Raw genomic sequence first — 12,419 nt, 5'->3', positions numbered from 1 at the left:
ACGTACTGGTCGGCTCACTTGGGTATATATACAGTTTTTTCTTCATCTCTACTCACAAGTGTTCGATTGGATTGAGCTCTGGGTCTATGGGGCCAATTCAGCACTTTTACTTCATTGTCCTTGAATCATTTCTTCGCCAATCTCGATGTATGCTTCGGATCGTTGTCCTGCTAGAACACTATGTTGTCCTTTTCATAATCATAGTTCTCGAGTGTACAAAGTAACTCGTCTTGTAGGATACTCACATATAGCTCAACATTGAGACAACCATCAACCCTGGTCAAGTATCCGACAGCTTTGGCTGTAAAACAACCGCATATTATCAGGCTTCCTCCACCGAACGACAGTTCCTTCAATTTCTCGATCCGTTAGCCCCTTTCTCCCTTGTTTCGTCCTGACCATTTGCACCCATCAGAGCTTAGTCTATTGACTTTCCTCTCATTGCTCCAAATCACCCTTTTCCAGTCTTCTACTCTCCACTTTTCGTACTTTTTTTGCAAACTTGAGCCGACACATCTTATGACGATATTGAAGTTGAAGCTTCTTCACCTTTTTTTAGGCCATCATTCCAGACTTTTCTAACTTGCGCCATGCACTGCTTGCATGGACATCTGTGATCTCACTATTACGAAGCATACGAGCCGCCTTCACTGACGCGTTTGTTGCGCCAGAACTGATAGACCTTGTGATGAGCCGACTTTTTGAGTCCGATACTTTGTCTGGATGTCCACCTCTTGCTTTTTGAATGGATGGACAAACTTAATTTCATATTCTTCACACTGTCATTGCTTCACATGATGCAGGCTGGCAATTTTCTGGGCTGAGAGACCACTATTAATGAGCTGAATGATTCTGTTTCTCTTTTCTTGGGAAATCTTCATGGCTGCTCCTCAATTTGAACCAGTGACCTTTAACTTGGGAATCAACTTAATAACACACTGAGCTATTAGGAAATGTGAGAACAGGTTGTAATTTGTAGGAAGAAAATGGAGCAAAACAGTAACAATGCAGTGCCATGACAAGAATCTGCATAGCTAATCATTTGATAAATAGTTGCAAGTCAAATTTATGTATGAGATAGCCAAGATTACAGTCTATAAAATTAAGGTCGTCTCACGCTCAAAGCTGTAGTGGATGGTGAGATATGGAGCCTGAAAGTCAAAAGTTCAAAACATTGTTACCCTTTTGCTCGTCAGTGTATGGGCCTTTTTAGTCCAGTGACAGAAGCCATTTTCTCTTTGGAGTGGGTAGTGGGCCGCCTTACCTAGACTTAAAGCTTTGCACTAATAGTATGTCTACCGATTTACCATTTTTAGCTAAGCCCTTGTTGAAATCTATTTTATAGAACCTAAATACCAGACAAAGCTCACTATGCAGCGAGCACCTGTTCTCACAAGCCTTACAGTAATGCTTCCTAGAAAGAAATAGCTGTAATATGGAAATGTCAAGGCCTAAAATGCATTTTTAAAGACATCTTTTGTTCTACATTAATGCACTCATGAAAACAAAGATGGGTTGCAAATGATGAAACTGTAATTTACAGTGAAAGTGTAAGCATGCAAGACAAACTTTTTCTGCAACGTCACTCTTCTAATCTGTTTCATAGTACACAACGGATCAGAAAGCCATGGAACCCATAGGGTGGAGGGGCGACATGACTAGAGGGAAGGGAAGGAGTGATGGGGTTAATGGAAACAGGAATGGTTTGTTTATAAGGCAGAGTAAAGGGATTGGTGGGTAGGAGGAGTTCCCTGGAGGAAGAGGTGGGACAGTTGAGGGGTGTAAGTAAAGGACTTTGACTTACCCCCTCTCTCTTGACTTCCGGATATGGAACGATCTGACTGGAGAGGTTCCTATAAGGTGTCAGGACGTCACCTTCTATTTCTCCATGGAGGAGTGGGAGTATTTAGAAGGACACAAAGATCTGTACAAGGACGTCATGATGGAGGTTCCCCAGCCCCTCACATCACCAGACTTCCGGATATGGAACGATCCGGACGTGCGACAGGATGGCTGCTACCCGGGAGCAGCGGATTCATCATGGCAGTGCACGGGCCCCTGGCAGCGCGGTCCCACGTCTTGGCTGCTGGGGGTTAACCCGTTGGCACTTTCCCCTCGCTCCCCTGTCAGCTGCGGGCGGCGTCCCCCCTCCCTCATATCTCAGGTACTTGCCGTGTGCGGGGGGAGCGAGGAGGAGATGCGAGAGCCCCTTCGGGGACCCTCCGCGGTAGGACGTGGGCAGGGCAGTACTCAGCTGCTGCTCCGGCCGCGGGAGGAATCTCCGTCCGGGCCGCGGCAGCCGGGAGGGGGGCGTGGCTTGGCTGCGGCCTACTTCCGGTCCGAGCCGCGGCCTGGATTGCTGGATGCGGCGGCTCCCGGACGGGGAGAGCGCCCGGCGGTGACAGAGGCCAGCTTTACCCCTCGCGGAAGGCGGGGGGGGGCCGCGGAGCTGCAGCCAGTGGTGGGTCCGGCACCAGGGCAGGCGGGCCTGGGGCGACGGGTGCCCAGGAAGCGCCGGTGAGTGGGGGTGACGGCAGGGGCCCTGCAGTTCCTGCTTGGTCACCCAGATCAGGTTGCAGCTCCCGGCCGCGGCGGTCTCCCCCAGGAGGTGGAGGGCCCAGCGGACAGAGGCTTTCATGGGGCCCAGGAGGGCTGGATGCGGCGGCTCCTGGCCAGGAGAGCGCCCGGCGAGGACGGAGGCCAGCGTTACCCCCCCCCCGCGGGTGGAGGGGGGGGGGGGCGGGGGGCTGCAGCCAGCAAGGGGTCCGGCACCAGGGCAGGCGAGCATGGTGCGACGGATGCCCGGGAGGCGTCGGTACGTGGGGGTGACGGCGGGGGCCCTGCGGTCCCCGCCTGGTCACCCAGAGCAGGCGTGCAGCTCCCGGCAGCGGCGGTCTCCCCCAAGGGGGGGAGGGCCCGGCGGACGGATGCCTTCTGGGCCCAGGAGGGCAGGAGGCTGGCGGCTCTGGATGGGAGTCTGCTGGCAGCGGGTCGGGCCACAGGTACCCCCTGTCCTTGCAGGTAGCAAGGGGGGGTCAGGCCAGAAGATAAGGCCCGCGGTGGCAGCCCGTAGGACGGGACGGTTTCCGGGGTTGTCGCCGCGGGACAGAAGATGGAGCTTGGAGGATGGTGCCCACGCGGCGTACCAGGAGGACGGCCGTGGTGGTGGCAGCGCTTCGGCGGCGTCTGCATTACATGAGCCAGAGGCGGTCGGCTCCAGCGAGGAGGAGGAGGAAGCAGCGACGGATGAATCAGACGTCCGGATGGCGTGATTTTTATTCCAGGATATGCCGGGTCGCGGTCGGGTGAGACGGCCGTGGATTTGGCAGGGCTGGGGGGGGGGCGGCTGCGGACACGGCAGCGCCGAGTGGGTTGGTGTTTTGACCAGGTATGGGGTTTACTGAAGTGGTGTATACGGTTGTGGAGAGTGCGCATGCACCGCCGGCGGCATGGACGGGATCGGTGGTTAGTAGGCGCAGGTGCGGCAGGCAGAGTGAGGGCGCATGAGGCGGCAGAGGAGCATTTTCGGGCAGAGGCGGCAAGGGCTGTGACAGAGTGAGTGGTGAGGAACGAAGAGGGGGATGAGGTGGTGCGTCTGGCTGACAGTGGCCAAGTGTGAGAGGTATGGGTGCTTCAAAGGCCCGCTGGGGGGGCTCACTTGCTGGAGGATGTGAGGGATAAGATTTGAATGGGGAACGTGTAGCAATAGTTTCGCTGCTCCCCCGGGAACAGTTTCACCTGGATTAGGTTAAGCCAAGTGATTCCAGGAAGGATAAGTAGAGGGAGGGGAGCGCCGGTGGAGGCTCACCCTCGTACATTTGCAACGTGGCTGCGGGCATTTGCGTTTTTTGGCAAGGGTATCGGGGGAAGGAATTGGGTAATTGGTTCGGCATGGTTCGGTTATATGGATCCATTTGGGGTGGCTTGTTAGGTCATATGGCGGTTTAGTCTGGCTTCAGTACGCCGAGTAATTTCAGCAAGGGAAGGTGTTGCGTGCCAGTATGCGGTAGGATCATACGAGCACATCCTTATGGCTGCAGTGGATGGCGGCTCCTAGTCAGCCCCCCCCCCTTTTTGGGGGGTAGTTGGCTGTTCGGGGTTTGGAACCCCGGCGACACGGACGATGAGGGTTTTTTGGGGGGAATAGAAGGATGGGTGGTGCAGATTTGGCGCGGACGGTTGTCTTAAGCATAAGTGTTGGGTTGTGGTAAGGAACATAGTAATTCTGCGTCATTCTATTTATATTGGTGGATCTTTGCCTCCTTATTGGAAGTTTGCGCTGGGCTAGGGGACACCTGGTGGTTGTCAGTGGAAAGAGGGGTCAGGAAGTGGTGTTGGGCAGGATGGGTGGGCCATTCGGGGCCCTCCTTGTCACGATTGGGTTTCTCTGTTGGGGGGTAGTGCCGGAAATGAGCCGTATATAGATGTATATATTTCGGCTTGTTCAAAACGTATCTTATCTGGAGGAGTCATCGGTGTATGCCTGCTTGGCTCCAGAATTGTCGGCGGTTTATTATGTGTCGTTTGACAGAGGGTGGGATTTGGTAAAGGCGGTGAGCCGGGGAGCATTGATGGCAAAGGCGAATTTGGAGGCGGCATTTAGGTTGTTACTGGTCCACCCTGCTAGCTAGCAGTTCTGGTGCTGCGGTGGGGAGGGGAGTTATTATTATGTTGATCGGTGGGTGCTAATGGGTTGTTGTCCCATTTTATGTTCCTTTGGAGGCGGTTATTTCTTGGTGGAGTGGTTTGTGCGTGGTGTGTCCCAGCTTACACCTTTTATTCATTATAGGTTGATTCTCTTTACATCGGGTTGGCGGGTTGATGATTCGTTGGGGTTGATTGTTTTATTACAGATGGTGGTGGATACTCTTTTGGGCCTGTTGGCGCAGGCGAAGACTGAGGGTCGAACGCCAGTGATACGGTTTGTGGGGATAAAGTTTGATGTTATGGTCAGAGGGGTAGGATTCGTGGGTAATGGTGTGGTCCTATGGGCTGCGATAGAGGCAGTTAGGTCAGCTAAGACGGTGCGGTTTCAGGCGGTGCAGTCTTTGCAGGGGCGGTCGAACCACGGGTGCAGAGTTACGCCGCTGGGGTGCGTGTCTGCTGGACGGCTGGCGATGGCTGCGCCAAGGGTGCAGCCATCGGATCCTTTGTGTGTGGTCACGAGGGAGATCAATGATGATCTGATGGTGTAGGAGGTTTTTTCTTACGGCGATTTAGTGGCCGCGGATTGTGGCTGGGTAAGGTGCTACCTGATGGAACGTAGCTGCGGTACTCGGAGGCAGCGGGTCCAGTTGTTTTCTGGTTGGGCATTGTGGGGTAGCGCTTCCAATCGGTGGTAGTGGTCGGGTGGTGGAGGTTGGCAGTTTTTTCCAAGAGGAAGGTGTGCTGTCATTCTGGCTATCAGTTGGTGGAGAATTCGATTAATAGTTGGTTTGCTAATCCTGGGGCCAAGGGTGGCGTACTTGCGACAGTTGGTTTCTCAATTGGATGTGTTTTAAAAAAAAAAAAAAAATGTTATGCGTGGCGCAACCAGTACTGGGGTTCGCCAAGGGAATAGCAGCTGCTGTGTTTCCTTCCAGTTCTGCAGGTCTCGGGAGTTGAGGCCGGGTAGCAGACGAGGTGGGCACGGTGTGTCCGGAGGGCTTGTGGAGTCTGGTGTGGCTGTGTTGGGGAGCGGCTCGGTGCCCAGTGACTGAGGTTATTTGGGGCTGATATTCAGAAGTATGGGTGGCGCGGATAACGTTTGGGACAATGTGTGAGGAAGGCCCGGTGGAGTATTTGATGGTGGCGTTGGCAGTGGTGAGTAACGGTTTTCAGGCTGCTAGGCCGGCGTCCGCAGTGGAGCAGAGGGTGGCGGCTGTGGCTGTCTTGTTAAGGATTAGATGTGGAGAGATGTTTTCGCAGGATCTTAGGGCGCGGCAGGCCTTGAAGGGTTTGGTCGTAAGGGTGTGAGGGAGCGGGATACAAGGGTCTGTCTCCGTTGTTTTGTGGCAGCGTTTGGTGAGTGGTTTGTGGCGGCTATGTTCATCTGAGCACGAGCGGGTTTTTGTTTCCCTTGTCCAAAACGGTTTGTGTTAGCCTTTTGGGGGGCTTTGAGATTGTGGGGTTGGTCAGCCCATCTACGGTCAAGAGCGTAGGTTGGATGTTGGAGGATGTGTCCGAGGTGGTGCAGTGGGTTGAGCGCCGGCTTTGTCGCTCACCGAATTAGATTAGGCGGGTGGTGAAGGTTGGTGTTGTTATACGCGGTCCCGGGTGCGGAATTATGTTGTGAGGGCGCCCAGGCTCATTATTGTGTCGCGTTTGTTAAGGTACCATTTTGTGGCAGTGCTGCAGACTTGATTGCAGGTGGCGGGGGTGGGCGCCCGGAATACTATGGGTCGTATTCCTTCTGGATTGGGCTGCCACGGAGGCCCCTCGGTGGGCTCAGAAAAGGGGTTGTGAGAAGTATTGGGAGGTGGGAGTCCTCTTGTTTCGGTGTTACGTTTGGCCTCAGTTGTTATCGGGTTAAGGCAATGGGGGCATTTGAGTCTTTTGGGAGTGGAATGGGTTGGCGTAACAGGTTGGTGTTATCTGTGGGTTTATAACCCCTGGGTTTTTGTGGTGAGGGTGTGCCTCATTTGGATATTTGGGCATTCGTTGGTTCTCGGGGCCTCGACGGTCTGAGGCTCGCCTGAATGTTGCCAGTTGGGTCTGGACGGGTCGATGGTACTGGTCCAGTAAATTGGAGGCAGCGATTTGGTATCTCGAGAAGTTATTTATGAATGTTTTAAAAAAAAAAAAAAAAAAAAATTGTTGGTTGTTGCATTGTGTAAGACATACCTGAGCTTAATCGTGGGGTAGTTTTGATAGTGTGACCAGGTTGGAATGGCGTGTGGCTCGTGCGATAGGCAGTATCAATCGAGCCTTATTGGGGGGGCGGCGCCAAAAGTTGGTGGCGCTGAACTGGTGGTTTTGGGGATGCGATGGGGGTGCATCTTCACGTGCTTGGTGCTGTTTTGTGGACGCTGGGATTGCGTGGAGGTGTGGTACAAGCTTTTGGTGTGTGGCGGGTCCAGGCCACGTAAGGAGTCACGTGCCCTGTCCTGTGGCGGGGGGTAGGTCTGGTCCAGAGGCGGTTGAAGGCAATGGTAACTGGACAGAGAGACACCATCTTGGTATGGTGGCTCCAGGTTCCGGGATGTTGCAGGCACGGGGTTCTGCAAAGTTGGGGGGTTAATCCGTAGGTGATTAATACCTCATCTCTGGGTCGGTGTGTTGCGGCCAGGGATACTGGGGTGAGAAGTGGTTCCTGGACTGGGCCTACTCAGGGTTGTATATTTACTGTATTGGTTACTGTGTTACCTATTGTTATTTGTTGGGGTCGCCCGTTGGACGGCGCCCCCTTGTGTTAGTATGTAAATAATAGGTAATAAAGGCTGCTGTGGCCAATTTTAAACCAAGTCACATGCAGTTCGTGTATTATTTACAGATGGTATTGGTGGGTAACACACATACAGCACGACTGGAGAATCCTTCCTCAATGGTCAAGAAAGCCATGGAACCCATAGGGTGGAGGGGCGACATGACTAGAGGGAAGGGAAGGAGTGATGGGGTTAATGGAAACAGGAATGGTTTGTTTATAAGGCAGAGTAAAGGGATTGGTGGGTAGGAGGAGTTCCCTGGAGGAAGAGGTGGGACAGTTGAGGGGTGTAAGTAAAGGACTTTGACTTACCCCCTCTCTCTTGACTTCCGGATATGGAACGATCCCCGCCCACCCTCCCTTGTGTTTAATGCCGAGGGGAATTTGGTCTGGGTTGTTTCTTTGTCACAGCAGCGGGGGGTAGGTCTGGTCCAGACGCGGTTGAAGGCAATGGTAACTGGACAGAGAGACACCATCTTGGTATGGTGGCTCCAGGTTCCGGGATGTTGCAGGCACGGGGTTCTGCAAAGTTGGGGGGTTAATCCGTAGGTGATTAATACCTCATCTCTGGGTCGGTGTGTTGCGGCCAGGGATACTGGGGTGAGAAGTGGTTCCTGGACTGGGCCTACTCAGGGTTGTATATTTACTGTATTGGTTACTGTGTTACCTATTGTTATTTGTTGGGGTCGCCCGTTGGACGGCGCCCCCTTGTGTTAGTATGTAAATAATAGGTAATAAAGGCTGCTGTGGCCAATTTTAAACCAAGTCACATGCAGTTCGTGTATTATTTACAGATGGTATTGGTGGGTAACACACATACAGCACGACTGGAGAATCCTTCCTCAATGGTCAAGAGTGGAGATCAGTGTGCGGTTTTGGGAGTGGTTTTGTGGAGGAGTAAGATTAGCAAGGAGAAGTCAAGGGTGCAGGACAGGTTTATAACATAATGAGTCTGGCTGTATCCTATATTAGCCTTTATAAGTCTGAATAAATTGCTGTTCAAAAAGAAAACTCTTAAAGGGAATCTGTCAGCAGGTTTTTGCTACCTAATCTAAGAGCAGTATGATATAGAGAAAGAGACCCTGATTCCTGCGATGTATCACTTACTGGGCTGCTTGGTGTAATTCTGATAAAATCAGTGTTTTGTCAGGAGGAAAACTGCTACCACCTAGAACAACCACGCCCCCACCTCTGATTGGTAGCTTTCTGGCTATTCTACCAATCAGTGGTGGAGGTGGGGTTATACAAACTTCAGTATTCAGAGAACTGGTAGTTCTGCAGCAGAGAAAACGATGATTTTATCAAAAGTGCTTCACCCAGTAAAGTAAGTGATATATCACTGGAATCAATATCTCTGCCCCTACATCATCCTGGGGTAGGAAAAACCTGGTGACAGATTCCCTTTAATTTTCCTAAGGGACTCCTCAATAAAACGTTTGGGCTATCTAATAAATCATCTGTAGGACCTATTTAGAGTATATGCTGCATCCGCACCTTGCTTTACAGCAGGACTGGAGCAAAATAGTCCCAGTGATCAGATATTTGGCTTAGGAGCTTATTATTTTAGCAACCAAAAAAATTGAAGTGTTGTGCTCTCTGATACCAAAAGGATCCATGGTGACTTGAGAGGTGATAGATTTATTCAAATTGCTCATACAACACGTTTCGGACTCAAGTAACACTTCATCAGGTGTAGTTAGATAAAAAGATTTTTGGCTTACAAACACTTACTATTTTGGTAGTTTTGGGCTTACACCTATAATATGTAGGACTTCTAAGCTTAAAGAGTCAAATGGCACCTTGGTGTCTTCTTCACAGGTTACAAACCATTGGTAGGGGTAACGAAGACACCTATACACCATGATTAAGGGGTATGCTCGCACTGTCGTCATTTGGTGCCACATAGTGTATAGGAGGCATGAACTTTAAAAGCGAATTCCGCCCCTTATCCATACACATGATTACTCAGTACAGGTCATTGTTCATGAATTGTACACAAGGAGAATAATAATTTCTAATATATAAAGCTGTGTGTATGTAGAGTATGTATGTATATATTTGTGTGTGTGTGTATGTCCGCTAAAGGAATCCACACCGTCGCATTTAAAATCACAAAAATTTGCACAGCTGCTTCATTTGACTCAGGGAATGTCATAGACTATGTTTAGAGGGGAAAATGTAACCCTGTGCTTTATAGTTATTCACCAAAAAACCTGCCTCCATTAAAGTCAATAGAGCTGGGAGCTACAGGACATTAATAGGAGCTGTGATTGGTTGCTATAGACAACGAAGGACATTCTTAGTATAAGAAGCTTATGTGTGAGGTAATGTGATGTCGGTGGAGAGACAGATAAAAAGAAAGACAGAGAGACAGACAGACAGAAAGAGAGAGAATGTCAAAGAGAGAGACAGAGAGCAAAACAGAGACTGACAGAGTGACAGACAGAGACAGGCAGAGATAGACAGACAGAGAGACATAGAGAGACAGAGAAACAGACAGAGACAGATAGAGAGACACACATAGAGACAGACAGAAAGAGAGAGACAGACAGACAGATACAGAGACATATATAGAGACAGACAGAAAGAGAGAGACAGAAAGAGAGAGACAGACAGAGAGACATAGATAGAGAGAGGTGGACAGGGAGAGAGACTGACAAAGAGAGGGAGATGGATAGAGAGAGATGGCTAAAGAGGGGTGGATAGAGAGGGGTGGATAGAGACAGATAGAGAGACATTTAGCTACTATCCCACGCAATGCCGGGCACTACAGCTAGTATAATAATAAAGCTTAGTTTGCTTAGCTACATTGAAAACAAAGGATTGGGCATGTCGAAAATGAACATGTCCATTCATTTTCTTCCCAGCATATGTTAAATAAACATATGTCCAACAGTAAATTGCCATTTTCAGTAAATATTCTCCCAATGTATAGCCTACTATACGATGATCATAGTCTTGGAAGTTCTTTGATTAATGTATTACATAGGAGACACAGGAGGTACAGTAGGTACGTACAGAAACACTGAGGAAACCAATGTGAATACATTTGGTAACATGACAAGTCCTATAATATCGAGGTAAAAAAAATAAACAACAATTTGAGTTCTGGAAAATGAAACACTTAACCAATTAAACTTACCAGTGCTTGGGTTCAGAGTGAAAAACCCTTGATTATTTCCACTGGAGAAATGGAAGGATAGTTTTCCAGCAGAAACCAAATCTGCATCCGTTGCATTTAGTTGAAGGACGGAGACATTTGGAGCAGAGTTTTCCGGTACGGAGGCATAGTACACAGCCTTGGATAACTGAGGGATGTTATCATTGACATCTACAACTTCAATATAGACTTCAGCCACGGCAGACAGAGGAGCAGAACCCAAGTCCGTAGCACAGATGGTCAACCAGTAGCGGGATGCAGACTCCCGGTCTAGAGGAGCCGCTGTCCGAATTAACCCTTAAAGATGAATCAAAGGTTACTGGTTAGTTCCCTAATTATATAAGGAATTGATTGAAAGAAATTGCAATCGAGTTTTCTATCCATTAGATGGCGGCTGGGGTTCTAATTTATTTTTGCCATAGCTGAAAACATTTTTTAATTTCCAATATTTATTCTAAAACAGTAAACAACATAAAAATTAAATAATACGTCAAATAAAAAAAAAATATATAAAAAGCGAAAATAACAATAAAAATGTACAACTACAGTTCAGAAAGTAGGAGATGAGCTATACTATCATATATAGCACAAGAGTGTCTCTATTTTTTGGGAAAAAAAAATCCTTTTTTATATATTCTTTTAACTTCTCTCTCTATTTTTTGGGAAAAAAATCCTTTTATATATAATCTTTTAACTTCTCTAATAGCAACTCGAATATCCTGTTGTTAAACCCTCTGTTTGATATATTAGAATAAAATCTATTGAGGCTGATACAAATTTGATAAAAGTTGGCCAAAAACAATAATTTCGGTCTGACCGATCGACCATCTAGTCTGTATGGATACCTAGCAACTCTCCCAAACAGATGACACTGGAGGAAAGAAGGATTGTGGAGTCTGAATTTTATGGATGGGGGGGGGGGAGTCTGGAGTATAAAGAGCCAGCTGAAGGAGCGTTTCGCCAATAGTCTCATATATATGTATATTATGTACACAATACTAGGACATGTTTCTTCATCTTCTTGTACTACTAAAAGGGAATCAACCCTCCTATACTATCTATATGGACATGAAGGTCATAGAAATTTAAATAAAATGACACCTTAATATCTGTGATCTGGTGTCTTAATCCAAAATAATTCACATTTTTCTTAATATGGAATGATGACCGTCCTATTAAGATCTATGGGCTGGACATAGATCTCACTGAGAGTCTTCTTCCAGAGGTTTTTTTTTTTACAATGAGAAGAAGCTTTACCAGTGAAGTCATGTAATAACTGACAGTCAGCTCTCCTGATCTCACTGCAGGGCTGTGCCTGATTACAACTGGCACAGTGCAGCAGAGCTGAGCTTTGTCTCAGTACAAACACATCTGAAACTCTCCTTTTATAATACTGTTAGCTCCACAATAGTCCCCTCCCCTTTCCATAATAAATGCCAGAAGATTGAAGCTGAAGAAGTGTTTGTTGTAATCAGGCTCAGCCCTGCAGCAGAGCTTACAGTACTAGGAGAGGAGAGCTATAGCTTCAGCTTTATTTGTAATGAATGAGACAAAGCTCAGCTCTGCTATACTGTCCCTCCCCCCACACTGGCTACCTGTGAGATGGAAGCTGAATAAGCGTAATGACAAACAGCTTTGTAGTTTTGCAGTAAGATCAGGAGAGCAGACTGTCAGTTATTACATGTCTCACATTGTTAACTTCCCCTTTTGTTTAAAATTAAGTCTAGAGGCAGAATCTCAGGGAGTTCTATGTCAGGCCCAACAATCTTAACAGCTCAAGAAAAGCATGGATTTCTCTGAAATAAGATTGTGATATGCAAATATTAATGTATCATTTGATTTAACTTTTCATAAAAT

General features: G+C 48.4%; 1 protein-coding gene across 1 annotated transcript in view; it reads right to left on the bottom strand.

Moving 5' to 3' along the window:
• The window catches only part of FAT2 (FAT atypical cadherin 2), a 134,041-nt gene that overhangs the window by 63,307 nt on the left and 58,315 nt on the right, over positions 1 to 12,419 (bottom strand). Inside the window, exon 3 of the mRNA XM_075344334.1 lies at positions 10,545 to 10,859. Coding sequence (XP_075200449.1) covers positions 10,545 to 10,859 — 315 coding nt within the window. The remainder of the gene's footprint in view (positions 1 to 10,544; positions 10,860 to 12,419) is intronic.

Source organism: Anomaloglossus baeobatrachus, chromosome 4 (genome assembly GCF_048569485.1).
Source record: "Anomaloglossus baeobatrachus isolate aAnoBae1 chromosome 4, aAnoBae1.hap1, whole genome shotgun sequence".
Classification (NCBI taxonomy): domain Eukaryota; kingdom Metazoa; phylum Chordata; class Amphibia; order Anura; family Aromobatidae; genus Anomaloglossus; species Anomaloglossus baeobatrachus.
This window is presented reverse-complemented; position numbering and strand designations above follow the sequence as displayed.